The 15834-nt window shown below is 42.7% G+C and overlaps 1 protein-coding gene across 1 annotated transcript in view; it reads left to right on the forward strand.

The window, feature by feature from the left end:
• The window catches only part of PLCXD2 (phosphatidylinositol specific phospholipase C X domain containing 2), a 42957-nt gene extending 27342 nt beyond the window's left edge, over positions 1 to 15615 (forward strand). The window contains exons 2-4 of the mRNA XM_061193064.1: positions 2467 to 2927; positions 8046 to 8287; positions 15456 to 15615. Of these exons, the coding sequence (XP_061049047.1) occupies positions 2467 to 2927; positions 8046 to 8287; positions 15456 to 15615 (863 nt within the window). The remainder of the gene's footprint in view (positions 1 to 2466; positions 2928 to 8045; positions 8288 to 15455) is intronic.
• Positions 15616 to 15834: the final 219 nt, after the last annotated feature.

Here is a 15834-nt window from a genome sequence, read left to right on the forward strand (position 1 = left end):
AAAGAGTGAAATAACTTCTTTCAGGTGTAGGGAGAAGAGGAAACTTTGATAATAAATCTGGAGTGCAAAATATTAGGATTTTCTTTTTATAAGTATTATTTGCACATTGTATAACTTGTAAATATTCTGGTGAGGGTTGGGGCATTTTTATCCAGGTTTTCGAAAAAGAAATAGTTAAATGCACTTAAGTACTTGAATGTTATTCTCTCACTCTATGTGAGTGAGGCCAAACACTTCCTGGAAAAAAGTAAATAGGCAAAAATATTGATAGTGGTTAATGAGTGAGTGCTGGCTTTGACTGCTGGAGGCCTCGGTAGGACAACTGCTGTAAACCAGCCAGCAAACAGCCTGTTCCCTTGTCCTGTCCCTTCCTATCAAGGGGACAGAAGTGGGCAGTGCTGGGCACCCAGAATGGAAAAGGGAGCAAAGAGAGAAAGGGAGACTCCCGGTTCCCAGGGAACGTGCACACCCTCCCTCTTCCGTGGGATGGGCTGGGTACCCTGTGTGTCGCTGTGTATTCAGAAATGGTCCCTGGGGCCCCATCGCCGTCACAGTGCCGCAGAATCCTCAGACACAGAGAAAAGCCTCAGAGGTTGTTAGCACATCTCCCTCTGGACATGAAACTGGACTCAGCACCAACAGAGAATACCAGAGAGGATTTGCTCTCCTCCCTGCTTGGATAATGCCTATTCCCTGATACCCAAGGAAGAATTAAGTACAATGCGAAACTCACACTATATTACACACTCAATCCCGGACAGCTGGGCTGCTGATAAAATCTAAAAAGAAGAGAGAACTGGCTGTTCTCCGTCTATGCATAATGTATTCGTAATAAATCTCTTGATGAGGAGGTATGAAGATCTCCTATTTCTGTGCAGCCCAAGGAAGCAGAACATTCGCAAGTATCCAGTGAGTCTCATTAGCAGAGACAACCAGTACGGAAGCTCCAGGGGGACTTGCCCCACATATCTATTAGTAACGGCAATTTTTTTTTTTTTACCTTAAATATGCTAGTAACTCTCTTGCTTGCAAAATTCATTTTGCCTAAGGATTGATAACTATGCTTTTTCTTAATAGTTACTGAATACCCTCCATGTTCTAGAGACTGCATAAAAATAAAGCATCGCTTGCCGCCTTTTTTTTTTTTTTGCTTTATTTCTGAGAAGATAGAACAGTAAAGCCATTCCCAGAATGATTTATTTTCAAGAAAATGGAGGTAATAAAACATGAAACAGTAGAGTTGTGTAAAATCCTATATTATGTATGAAATGCCTACTCTACAATTTAGTAAAAAGGATAACTGGTGACAGTCAAGAGTATTCTATATGAATATAAGAATTTTGATTCTGGTGTGGGGGTAGTGATTAAGAACAAGGTTGGTAGTGTCAGAACATGACACTTTCCTCCTAGATTTTGCTTGCAAAGTGCAGCCGCCTGCGTGGAGCCCCCCAGGGTCAGGGCCAGTCACCAAGCCAACCAAATAATAATGGTTGACACCAGATAGAAACCAATGACAAAACAAAAGATATTTGTTAAAGATAATTTTTACTTAAGTTACTACTGAAATATTTTCTCACTATAGTTAGAAATGTGTCTCTCGTGGTCACTTAGACTCTATAACAATAAGATCACCTCAGTGTCTAGGAGGATCCCTACCCTCTTTAGGAAGAGAAACACAACATGCATTTAATCATTTATAGCAGATTTGGCTTATTCAAAAAGAGGGACGTATAACTAACCTATGTTGAGCTCTTCAGGATGTTTATCTGATCTGTCAAGAAATCATTCCTACTGACTCATTTTTACAATAGGAAAATAGTATATACAAAAGTGTAAGAAGAAGGCAGTTTAAAAAAAAAAATTCTGCCTTTCCTAGAATTTAAATGCCTGTCCCGGCATTAGTGAGACAGACACAGAGTTTTCCTATCTTTTCTTTCAATGCCTGCAATGATGCTTATTCAAAGCAGCTGTGCCACCATTAAGCATTCTTCTATGAGGGACACGTAAGCAACCTCTAGTTTGTCTCTATTAGGAATATTCTTCAGCAAACATCTTTGTTTTCCCAAACATTAGTTTAGTTCTTCAGAATAGCTTTCCTATTGAAAATGAATTTTCTGAAATGAAATTACTAGATCAAATTTTAAATTTTAGAATATTTTAAAGCTCCTCTTTCCAAACATATTTCTAAATAGCTTTACAAAAGGGTATTTATTAATTAATCAATACCTTGTACCAGCAATGTATGAAATTATAGTTTTACCCCAGGCTTAACAAGCTGCTAATAAGACTATGTTACTCTTATTTGTGTTTATTTCATCCCTAGCAAGCTTGAAAATTTTTGCATTTGTTCACAATATTCTGCATGTGTGCTTGGTTCTAAATTTTTGTTGTTGTTTTCTTATCAATTGGATTATCTGTCCCAGCTCCAGTCTCAACCGCTGTCCTCACATTTATTGCTTCGTATAGGCTCCCATGATTCATTCAGTTACTGGGTAGACGAAAAGTCCCCAGTGGGGCCTGACCAAACCCCAGCTATCAAACGCCTCGCCAGGATCTCCTTGGTAAAGAAGCTCATGAAGAAATGGTCTGTGACTCAGAACCTGACATTCCGAGAACAGCTGGACGCTGGGATCCGCTACTTCGACCTGCGTGTGTCTTCCAAGCCAGGGGATGCCGACCAGGAAATCTACTTCATTCACGGGCTTTTTGGCATCAGGGTCTGGGATGGGCTGATGGAGATTGACTCGTTCCTCACACAGCACCCCCAAGAGATTGTCTTCCTGGATTTCAACCACTTCTATGCCATGGACGAGGCCCATCACAAACGCCTGATTCTCCGGATCCAGGAGGCCTTTGGGAGCAAGCTGTGCTCAGCCTGCAGTGTGGAGAGTATGACGCTGCAGACGCTGTGGGAGAAGAAGTGCCAGGTAGGAGGGAACAGAGATTAGCTTCCAAGGGCAACAACGGAACTCTTTCTGCTTTTTCTGTGTCACCAGCTCTAAGGCAGCTCACTCCAGGGCTCTTGGGCCAGAAGGCATAGATTGTTTGGGATAATAAAGATCTGCACACCAGTTCCTGGGCTCTAGGACGGCTCCGAGGGCTCCCCTGGGCACAGTTGAACTGGGATTAACTTGTTTGGCAATGGCCTGGCCAGAACCAGCCCAAGGCAGAGTTGTGAAATAGGACCAGTTGGCCATTACCATTCTTCTGTCTCCCATTGTATCTGTTTTCACACTCCTAGTTCCCCTTAGGGATCATCTGTTCCATCCTGTCTTCAACTCAATATCAGATAATCCCTGCCAAATATTGTTTGATAGCATTAGCTGACAAAGGCACGTGAAGTGATTCATCTCAGAGGTGTTAGTTAACATTTTGAAAGGCCATCTCCACAGAGTTTGGGTCAGCGGGGAAGACAGTTAAGGAAGGAAGAACCCGTGGGGAAGACAGTTAAGGAAGGAGGAACCCGAGAAGGGATCAAGGCTGGAGGAGCATCCCTAAGTTGAGAAGAGCCCCAAACCCAGACCCATGAAGGACAGACTCAGGAAAAGGAGCGCGGGCCTCAGATATATTCTGTTCTGGTCCCAGAGGATGGTAGATAGTGAGAGAGGAGAGCTTCAGGAATGGTCAGGCTCCAATTTAGACTCTCTTTAAAAAAGAAAAAGAAAAAAAGCACCTTTCATTCACAGTTGCTCCCTTACTCATAGATGCATTAACCAAAGCATCTTAAAGAGGCAGTGATTTTTGAACTGAGGGAAGAGCTTTTAATTAGAAAGCAATTAAAGATTATTCATTTGCAAATGTATGGTGAACACTAAGTATGTGCCGAGCTCCATTCTAAGCACTTGGGATAAATCAGTAAATAAAACAAAGATCCTTGCCCTAATGGAGATTTCATTTAGGTGGAGGGAGATAGATCATAGATAATAAACATGATAAATACATTATAGAGAATGTTAGAAAGTAATAAGAGCAATGGAAAAAGAAAGCCAAGCACAGTAAGGGGGAACCAGGGATCTATGGGTTGGAGGGTTGGTCACAGTTTTAAATGTGTTGATCAGGGTAGCCCTCATTGAAAAGATGACATTCGAGGGAGTGACTCTATTGGGGGAAGAGCTTTCCCAGCAGAGGAACCAGTCAGAGCAGAGCCCCAAAGCAGGAGGGTCCCTGACATGGTTGAGGAAAAGCAGGAGCCACAGGACTGGAGAGCAGAGCAGCGGAGGAGGTCAGAGAGATCATGGTTGATCAGGGGGCCCTTGAAGGCACTGAAAGGACTTGGCTTTTACTCTGAGTGAGGAAGGTTCTGGGAGGGTTCTGAGCACAGGGTGTTGTGGCCTGACTTAAGTTTTGATGGTATCCCTCTGGTTACTAGGAAGAGCCCTGGAAAGACAGAAGGGAAGTACGGAAACCAGTGAGGACACTAGTGGGAAGTGGTCAGATTTGGAATCCACCAGAAGTTAGACCTAATAGGGTTTCCTAACTGTTAGGATGTGAGGATTCCAGGTTGACTCCCAGGCTCGGCCTGAGTAATGGGAAACACCAGGTTGTTTTGCACACCCGTGAAAGTGCTAAAGGTCTTGGAATCTACGAAGACTAATGAGTTAACTCTTAGTATCTGTTAAGTTTTATCTAAGCTATTTTTCTTCACTAAAACTTTTGTAAGTGATATTTTGCCAAATATTTATCACACCTCTCCCCTAAGCCTAAGTTTATATCTATTCAGACTTCCAGGTCAAATTTGGAGAGATTTTTCCCCAGTGGAATCTCTCTCTTACAATGCTAAATAATACTGGTAACAAGAGCAAGAACACAACATTTACTGAGCCTTTACAATGTACTGAGTACAGGAATTAACCCATTTAATCCTCTCAACAACACTATGACATAGGTTGTCATTATTATCCTCATTTTACAGATGAGAAAACTGAGGCAGGGAGCAATTAAGCACCTTGCCCAAGAGAACATTGTCAGTGAGCGACAAGGGCCAGGACTCAGTCACAGGCTGTTGGGCTCTACGGAGTTCCCACAGCCTTCAATGCTCTCCCAGGGCTGTTCACACATCTTGGTGATTTTCACAACTAGTGTCATAGACGATGCTAATAAAAACACTTTCTCCTTATTCAAGAGCCCTTATTATCAGAAGGTCTCAGAGGGTTAGCAGAATGGGAGACAGGGAAGATCCGTGCGAGGGCTTTTGAATACGAGGATTCAGGTAAGGTTAAATTTGAGTCCAGCTAAATTTATAAACAGGTATCTGTTATAGTTTTATAATTTTGTGCACAGGTAGTATTCTGGATGGGCTGCCACATTGCATACTAAATCATTTAGAAATTTGCAAGAGAAACAGGTAATTTCAGGAATAATGAATCATGTGGACAGTGAATTTCTAGCAGAACAGTAAAGGCTAATCTGTGTCATTCAACAACCAATACCCCTAAAGTTATGAAGGAAAGAGACTGTGATGATGTGTCAGAAAAAGGGAGCGTGTCATCAATTTGAATTCCAGGATTTCCCTGTTCCCCTTCCTCTCCCAGAGGTTTCCCTGCTATACCTCTTCTTAAAAGCTAAAGAGATCTCCAACAGAGCCCTCAATCATCTGCCCCCTGCTGGGGCAGTGCCATACTGGTGGTTAAACTTTAAATATTCATTATGTAATGAGCTGCCTTGCATGTAACCCCCAGAGTATTTTATTACTACAGTTTAATAGAAAGAAGTGTACTACCATTCAGTCACATTTCATTTACTCAATATGCAGTTATATCACAGCTCACAGGTATGTATTGGTATATTAGTGGTTATGAGTTTTGAGGGTACAGTGAATTCGAAGATTTCATCTACAACTTGGCAGTATTTAGAATCTTAATGAGAAGGTAAGAATATGTGCCACTAGTAAAATATAAGACAACTGATATATACAATTACAAGGCAAAACTGCCTCAAATGTACTGTATGAAAAAAAGGGTTTTGTAATCCATCAATTGAAAAATAGTACATAGTATAAATCTGCATCCCAGGGGCCCCTGTATAAGAATGATCAAAATAAGAAGAGGTCAATTAAAGAATAATTCTTAAAGGAAATGAGATTTTAAAATCTGAGTCTCGAGAGAAAACCTGCATATGAATTGCTGAGCTGGAGGGAAGAATATCTCAGACAGAAAATACAGCAGAGTGAGGTCGGGAGTCAGATGCAAAACACAGGCCCTGGGCAAGACTTACTGCCCCCCCAGAATTCTGTAGAATGAGGGCTGGTTTGCTAGGCCAAGCTCCTACTGTAAACAGAAATTCCCCCTATAACCTTTAGGATCAGATTACTTGAGAAGGCTCTTGAGGAAAGCCATAAAGCCCCTTTTGTAGAATGTGTCCTTTTTGCTCGTTCTCCAAGGCCGAGTGAAGAACAGCGCTTTCCTTTCATTCCCCTGACCCTCTGCTCAGGGGCCAGGCAGCATGGGAAATGGTCTGACAGGCCCTGTCGAAGGATCACACAGCCTCCCGCCCCTCCCACATCTCACAGCCCAGCTTTTCACACTTACAGATGCTGGAGACCCCAGCCTTTCAAACTAACCAGTTACAACGCCAGCGGGAAATCTTTCCCAATCTCCCAGGCAATCTGCTTACGATGAGCCTCTGATTAACCTTATTAACCCATGTGTTTACCACCAACATCATTAGCAGGCAGTCAGACATTACTCAAAGCCATTAAAAGCAACAAGAACAACTAGTCTGTTCAGTGCTTTGAGGCTGGTGCTTCCTAGCTCTAGGCCTTTAGGAGGAGTTAGGCTAAATGCACCCCGGAAACAAGACACACATTCAGAGCTCTTGCCCTTGGGTGCCAGGAGAATTATGCTGTCAGGCCAGCTATTCGAGGATTGCGGTCCAGGGAGTGTAAATACACACAATGGACATTCCTCCAGGGAAGAATCGCTGGTACCCGGGAGAAGAAAAAACATAGTACTTCTGGAAACCTAAGCATCAGAGCTCTGAATTGGGACAATCGAAATAGCAACGCCCTGTCTCTCTGCTGCCTTCAGAAACTAATTAATGCCGTGGATGTGGCTTGCTTATTATTTGCAAAATCACCACCATCCTGAGAGGTCCCACTGGAGACCCATCCGATACTCGAAGTCTTCCCTGCCTCACATAGCTCACTCCCTCCCTCTCCCGGGAAGGGCAGTTTCATTCAGAGTCAGCACGCACAACTGAAAACCTACATCCTCCCAAATTCAGTTCAGTGTATTGATCTCAACCCAAGACTAAGGGTCAATTTCGTGAGCCATAGGAGTCATAACTTATAGACAGGACTAACCGCTGAGGTTCTCCACCTGGGGTCCAGAGATTCCCAAGGGGAGTGGCTTAGGGTAGAATTTAAGAAGTCTGTGAATTTGGATGGGAAAAGCACTACATGTTGACTTGTAACCTCTGACTGAATATCAGTATAACCACTGATTATGAGTGTGAGCAGTCACCCACGGCAGTGTTGGCAGTGTTGGCAGTGTTGGCAGTGTTGGCAGTGTTGGCGCTCCCTATGACTTTGTCCCCACAGAAACCACAGATATTCATTTAGTGCAGATATCTCAAAATATTGTGTATAGTCATCATTTACTCAAAATTATGGAACTTATTAGACTTAAAACAAAATATTTTTATTTAATGTGTTTATTATGAAGCACATACATTAATTTATTTATTACAAATTTAATTATTATGTTGATAGCTATATTTCCATCTCATTGATTTTCTTTGTAATCCTATCTATTTTATTTTAGACATTCATTTAAAACAATCTGAGAAGGGGTTCAGGAGTTTACCATACTTCCAAAGGTGTTCATGACCCCCAAAACGTTAAAAACCTTCAAATCAGGCATATAGCAAGTGCTTAAATCTTTGCTTATTAATTTTTCTTAAAAAATATGTGTATAAAAATTTTTGAATTTCCACATATGTTTGTATTTGTGCGCCTTTCCTCCTAGCAATCAATCAGTATAAAGCCGAGGAATTAACACTCAGCTTGTTCATGAATTGCCCTCCTTTATTTGTTCTGAACATTTCAGGTTCTCATCTTCTATCACTGTCCCTTCTACAAGCAGTACCCCTTCCTATGGCCTGGAAAGAAGATCCCAGCGCCCTGGGCAAATACCACAAGTGTGCACAAGCTCATACTCTTCCTGGAGACCACGCTGAGTGAGCGCTCTCCCCACGGATCCTTCCACGTGTCGCAAGCGATCCTCACGCCCAGAGTGAAGACCATCGCCCGGGGCCTGGTTGGCGGCCTCAAGAACACGCTGGTCCATAGGTAAGAATTTGCTTCCTTTTCACAAGTGAGGGTTAAAAAAAAATGTTTTTATCTTGATTCTCTTCTGAATAAACAGCAGTAAAACCATATACTTTGAAGATTTAAAATAACAAAACAAAACCCAAAAAACCTTATATTTGAAAAAGTTGTGTACTTGATGGGGCTTGCATTAACCGTGGCCAGAGGATCTCTAAACACTCTGTTAAAATGTAGGTATTATAACATAAATACCCTCTAAATTTCAATATGGAGGCAAAACACTTTCAGCCACCACCGGTCCGTTCATGTCTGGCTGGAGGTGCCATCATGTTCCTGCCCCTGCCCTCGAAGCTGGCCCAAGCACTCACTCTCTTAAGAAGCATTAATGAGACTGCTGTGCCAGGCAGTAGGGATTCAGAGATGACCCTCCCAGGATTTAGTGTGTCCTTTCTCCCTTCCTTAGTGACAGTGAGTCCTAAGAAGCAGCTCAGGATGCCACCTACCATGCCATAGCTTCAGATACTTCCTCGGAGCAGAACTGATCCTCACTGTACAATTAGGCAGGAGAAGCTCCAGAAACGTTGTGTTAGATGATGTTCTTTATCCTGGACACCAATAAATGATAGGTGTTGTCAAGAAAAAGGATGGCTTGTGTATATGTACATGTATGAGTGCATGCCTATGCCTATGTATAAAGGGAATGTTATAAATACGTTTGGCTAATAAGGCATCCCTCGCAATCCAAGCTGAGGAAACCAGTATGTTTGGATAACAAGGGATATTTACAAGAATCACTTTGGTTCCTGAGTTCCAGGTGCTGAGCACCAGAGTTCAGATAATGAAAGATTCATCAAAAAACGTGTCCCTGTCTATTTGGATAGTTTGGATAGCATGACTTCCGATAACAGGAGTTCACCTGGCAGGAGTTTGGATAACGAACTGGGAGCTACTGATTGTGCTGGCCATGAACAGAACCAGAAACCTCTTTCTGTGTGGCTCTCCTAAGTCTTCACTGAATTACCTGTGCTTAACTTGGGAAAGAGAGTTTCATAAACCAAGACCAAAATCATGAACTTTCTTTTTTATAGTATATGCTCATATATCCATACCATTTCCTCATGCCTTTGGTAAATTTGTAGATTAACATTATTTATTTGTTTATTAATTCAGCGACGAATAGGAGCTGGGTCCAAAGACACAAGATGAATAATCTAGTCACTGCCCCCATAGACGTACATTCTATCGGGAAAAATAAACATGTAAATTTCTATGTAACACTGTGAAAATCACTATAATAAAGTCTGTGCAGAGAGCTGTACTTTTAAGGGAGAGGAAGTCTTTAAAAATAAGGATGTGTTATATCTGTATAGTGTATTCTGAATATAGAGCACCCTCTCGCAGATGATTTCATTAGGTTCTTAAATTAAGCCAGCCTCCAGGAGGGCACGTTGTCTAAAGCATGTTATTGTTCCCACTGCAGATGGGCCCAATGAGGTTAAGTGACCCAGACCCCCACTGCTGGTAAGAGTCAGTATTACATCCCATCGTGGACTTCTGATTGTTGGACCATTGCCCCTTTCAGCATCCAAGCACTGACTTGTTTGTAGCACATTTCAGTGCCCTGTTCCTTTCTGCTCCACTGGTCTGTAATTGTCTCACTAGTACCTGAATCTGGTCAGCTCTTACTGACTACAATGCTGAACCCACAAAGTCACAATGCTTTTCATACTCATGAGTTCCTGCATCTTTAATCTGGCTGCAGATGAAGCCCAAGGCTCTTCCACTGAGAGGTAATGATGGCGCACACGCCCAAAACCCCAGCATCCTAGCACGCCAGAGCCTTAACCTGCTGGCAGCAAGCACACATCTGGGAGATTGGAAGGATACTGGGGCATCTCGCCGCCTGCTGGTCACAAGAATATTACAGAGATGCATTAGGATTCCTAGGCCTCCACATCAGCTGCTTTGGTCAACTTTGCTCCCAAACACCAGCACGACATGTGGCTGTCATTTCCTCTGGGCTATTGAACAAGCGTGTTGACTTAAAAATATATATATGCACAACATGAGAGCTGCGAGTTAAGTTTTTTTGAGGGCAGAATGAGGACTGCAGCCCAGGAGACAGCGTTTCAGGTAACTCTGAGAAGCCGCTCCGAGGAGGCGAGGGGGGAAGCCAGGATACATAGGACTTTTGCAACAAAGGGCAGGTAGTCGGGAACGTCAGAAGATTACTGCTAAAAGAAAACCAGATATCTCAAGTTGAGGAATTTAGCGCTTTTCTATGTACGGGAAGAAGCAAGAGTCTTGGCTCACTGAAATCATTCCTTTGATGTGCACCTCAGCTCTCTAGGGCCAGTATCCTGACACATCCTGAGTTTCCTCAGGGCTCACCGCAGGGAGTGGCTGCAGTCTGACGGCTGCTAGATGGCAAGTATTCTTTTCAGATCCTGAGTTTCCTCTGCTCACGTTTGAGGGGTATAGTCATTGATGACTGTGACATCCTTTGTTTATTGATATGGCAGGAAATATTTCATTTCTCAAGCGTATGGAAGAAGCAGTTGTCACGGGCCTTCCCCTGAGAGCCGACACCCAGAAGGTCTGTCGTAAGGCACCCGGGGTGCTGTCAAACTGGTCCTGGGCACCAGTTATCAGCTTAACCGAGAGGAAAAGACAAGGTATATTTTCCTATAAATGTAGTGGTGGTTTTCTCAGCAGGCAGTTAACCCCCCCTTCCCGCTAACTCTTAGGTCAACTTCGGACTTGAGATTTTGTTTGCTTGAAGCCATGAAAAATATATCCATTCTTATCTCCATTTCATTAAGATCTTCTTGTGAGGTTTTGTCTTGGTCTTTCGTTTGGAACATATTTCTCTGTCTCCTCTTTTGCCTGACTCTCTGTGGCAACTACCTCCCCAGTCTTGAAGGAGTGACCTTGTGTAGGTGAGGTCCCGAGGGCCCAGAGCTCGGGGCACAGGGGGTGTCCCCTGTGTGGGCTTCATGCGCCTACCTGCTGTGGTGCAGGGGTAAAACATAGCCATTCTGACTGAATTTCTAAGGTAGTTTTCCCTAGATTCTTAGAAACCTTGCACTCCCACTGAAATCAAATGAAAGCAAGTTTTGCCTAAGCCTGAGGGCACAGCAGCATGGGACCGCAGAAGGGGACGCAGACTGAAACCAGAGGCCCAAGATTGAAGCCTGACTTGGTTCCTGTTATGGACTGAATTGTGTTCCCTGGAATTTCATGTGTTGAAGGCCTAATCTCCAGTACCTCAGAACATGGCTGTATCAGGAGATAGGGCCTTTAAAGAGCTGGCTAAGTTAAAATGAGGCCATTCAGGTGGGCCCTAATCCAGTCTGACTGGTGTCCTTATAAGAGGAGGAAATTAGGACACACAGAGACACTGGGGATGGGTGTACACAGAGAGCAGACCCTGTGAGGACACAGGGAGAAGGTGGCCATGTGCAGGCCAAGGAGAGAGGCCTCAGGAGAAACCAAACCTGCTGACACCTTGATCTTGGACTTCCAGCCTCTAGAGCTGTGAGGAAATAAACTTATGTTGTTTAAGCCACCCAGTCTGTGGCGTTTTCTTACAGCAGCCCTAGAAAACTAACACAGTGCCTTAAAAACAGACTGCCTTTGACAAATTTCCTGAGGTCTCTGAGCTGTGGTTTTTCTTACCAGATAAGTGGGGTTAATAAAACCGCAGAAGATTGTGGAGTCTTAACAGGAAAGCGTCTCCCACAGTGCCTGGCACAAGACAGGCATGCCACGTCCGTCCCCGCACTGGACCAGCCCTGCTCTCAGTGAGCCTCTAAGCCAGGGGGAAGTTTCTGAGCTGCTGCTCTGCAGCCCTTGGGATTCGGTGCCTCACGGCCCAACAGCAGTATCTGACTCAGCCGGCTGCACTGATCTCTTGGTAAAGAAATCTTGGTAAAGAGGTCTTGGTAAAGGCCAAGAGTTAAGAGAATAGAGCAGCTCCTGCTCACAGTGGGTTCTGCATTTCCTGGTTATTTGATCCTTGCCCTGGGGAAGGCTGACACGAGAACCCGAAGCTGACACAGGGCTCTTTGTCACAGAGAGGAGACCACAGGTGCTCGCCTTTCCCTCTGCTTGGCCTCCAGGAGGCCTCCAGGGATCCTCCTCGGGCTGGCTCTGGCTGGAGTTGGCTGGAAGTGCCTTGACCAAACCTTTAATTCTCATTTCCCCGTGATGACCAGAAGGTGGTGCCAGAATTTCATACTTAAACACGGACAAGCGGATTTTTTAAAAGAAGGCTTAAATGCATCAGGCTCAGGGCTGCTGTGGGCTTCGTGTGGGCCACTCTGTGTTCCAGGTCTCTGTCTCCAAGGGATGACTGCATTTGTGACCCTTCCCTCTCAGGACACATTTTGTCACCTAAGCAGCAGGATGTGACCACTTTAGGAAGTTTTCTTACCCCCCACCCCCAAACCTCTACCATTTATGATTCCTTCTCTGGTCCCCAGCACTTACAGAGTACTTATTATATCCCAGGCCCTCTTCTAAGCACTTTACACGTATTACTTTATTTAATTCCCCCAAATCTATATGAAGTTTTATTATTATCCCCATTTTACAGGGGGAGAGACTGAGGCACAGAGAAACTGAATAGGTTATGGTCAAATCAAGGGTACTATTAAGTCGTCAGGAGTCCCAGTTAGAAATGGAAGTACCCCTGTGATATTGGCTTATTAAGTCATAATCAGCTATGAATATAAAAATGCAAATCAATTTGTGAGATGTGTTTTAGCCCATGGCTGATCGTAGAGTCTGCCGAGCGAGGGAAGAGACCCAGGACTGATTACAGTTGTCACGATAAAAGGAAAAGAAAGCGGAGAAGGACAAAATGTTTCAAGGCCTTGACAGGGTTGCCTAGAGGGAGACTGAGAAGTTGAATGTACACTCAGAGGATGGAAGGCAGCTTCAAAGGAACAAGGCGGGGAGAAGATGACAACCAAGGACAGTGTTACCAAAAGAAGAGAAAGGGGCCATTAAGAAATAAACTTAGCTTATTTTCAGTTTTTACCCAGAGAAAATCCTTCCTAAAAAAAACCTCCAGTCTCTTAACCAAAACATAAGCCCTGGTCTGTGTCTTCCTTATAGCATCCTCAATGTCGCAAGTATTTAGTGAGCTATTGTTACCATGATGCAAAACTGAGTACTTCATTACTCCCTCCTCTATACCACCCATGGTATTTTACACTTACTGCTAATATAGGAACTATCACATTAAACTGTCATCGTTTGTTTACATCTCTGAATTGTGAGCTTCTTTGGATAACATTTTGGCTTTCACATAGAAAGCCCTCAAATTATAATGTGAGACTGACAGACTGCATTTGTAAGACAACTGAGCAAGCATTGGTCCAATAAGAAGCCACATGTGCTGCTGGAATAACTGTATATCCATATGGCAAAAGTGAACCTTGGCCCCTGCTTCACACCATATATAAAAATTAACTTGAGATGGATCTTAGATCTAAACATAAAAGCTAAAATTATAAAACAGGAAAGTATTTTGTGACTTGGGAGTAGGCAAAAGTTTCTTAGACAGGTCACAGAAATCATAAAAGAAAAAAAAATGATAAATTAGATTCCATCAAAATTAAGGAATTCAGCTCACCAAAATATGCCATTGAGAAAATTAATAGGCAAGCTACAGGCGGGGATAAAATATTCAAAAAGCATATCTGACAAAAGGCTAGTATCCAGAATATATAAATAACATCTACAACTCAACAATTAAAAGAAAAAGAGCAAAAGAGAGAATGGGTAAAAGAACTGAGCAGATGCTTCCCAAAGAAGATACACAAATGGCCAATAAGTACATGACAAACTGCCCAACATCATTAGTGATCAGAAAAATGCAAACTGAAACACTGTGAGATAACTTTACACATCCACTAGAACAGCTAAAATTAAAAAGATTTATAGCACCAAATTTAAGAGAGGATGTGAAGCAAACAGAACTCACATACTTTGTTCATGGAATGTACAATGGAACGACCTCTTTGGGTAAAGATCTGGAAATTTCTAACAAAACCAAATGTAAACCTAACATATAATAAAACAACTTCACTCTTTGGTATTTACCCAAAAGAAATGAAAATAAATGTCCACAAAAAAGACTTGTATAAGGATGACCATAACAGCTTTATTCATAATATCCAAAAACTGGAAACAGTCCATTTATCCATCAATAGGAAAATGGATAAATTACAGTATATTCATACAATGGAATACTATCCAGTGACTAAAAAAGAGAACAAATTGCTGATGCATGCAACAACATGGATGAATTTCAAAACCATAATGCTGAGTGAAAGAGCCTCACACACAAGAACGCATATTGCATGGCTTATGTGTAATTCTAGACCAGGCAAATTTAATCTGTGTTTTTTAAAAAATAACAACAACAACAACAGTATAATTATTGCCTCTGGGAGAATGGGGGCAGGGATCGATGGGGAAGGTGAATGCAGAACCTTCTGGGGTGCTGGTAATGTTCTATACCTTGAGATGGGTATGGGTTATATATATACATTTGTCAAAACTCAACCAGTGTTCACTTAAGATTTGTGCATTTTACTGGGTATAAACATTACGTCAAAAGGGAAACAGGTTGAAAACAAACACTGAACCCTAGATCTGCATGCTGAGATATTGAGGGGGATGTGTATAGATGTTTGCAGTTGGAATTTGTCAAAAATATAAGCTGGATTGATGGACAGATATATGGTAAGCAAGTATAGTAAAATGTTAGTGGTAGAATCTAGATGGTGGATATGCTTACTGTAAATTTCTTTCAGTGTTGCGATATGTTTGAAAATTTTCATGATAAAAAAATTTCGTGGTACAAAAAAATTAAAGAACCCACCAATAATTAGGCTCTTGATCTTAGTTTTTCAAGGTCCTGTTGACATGGTATCTCTTTGGTGATTGAGGCGAAGAATTTCTTCTTCCAGCACAGAAACCCTAAAAGTACAGTTCTCTAATGGACTAGACATCACTCTGTCCCTGAAAGAGATTTAAGCTTAAAGGGACAAATTTGGTGGGGGGGTGGAGCTTATGCCTCTGTTGACGCGCTTTTGTTACATTAACAGAAATGTTTTCTTTCCGGTTTCTAAACGCTACTCTCTGTTCTCTCTTGCCCCAACACTCTCCTGTGTAGGAATCTTCCTGCCATCCTGGATTGGGTGAAGACTCAGAAGCCTGGAGCCCTGGGTGTCAACATCATCACGTCTGACTTCGTGGACCTGGTGGACTTTGCCACGGCTGTCATTGAATTGAATGACCTCCTACAGGAGGATAGAGCTTTGGCTAAATGCTGATTTAATTTGTTATTTAACTTAATATTGAAGTTGTTGATCCAGGCTAGAGTTCTGAAGGGTTTCTTGTTAAGTTGGCCCCTGGGTCATGATGGTGAAGTGATGGTGAAGGGAGGAAGGGAGGAAGAGGAGGGGACATTTTTTTTTTCCCCTCCTCACAGGGCCATTTGGATAAAATTACAGGGCTTTTAATTGCATTTTTCCCAAATGAGACTTTGTAAA

Source organism: Eubalaena glacialis, chromosome 6 (assembly GCF_028564815.1).
Source record: "Eubalaena glacialis isolate mEubGla1 chromosome 6, mEubGla1.1.hap2.+ XY, whole genome shotgun sequence".
NCBI lineage: Eukaryota > Metazoa > Chordata > Mammalia > Artiodactyla > Balaenidae > Eubalaena > Eubalaena glacialis.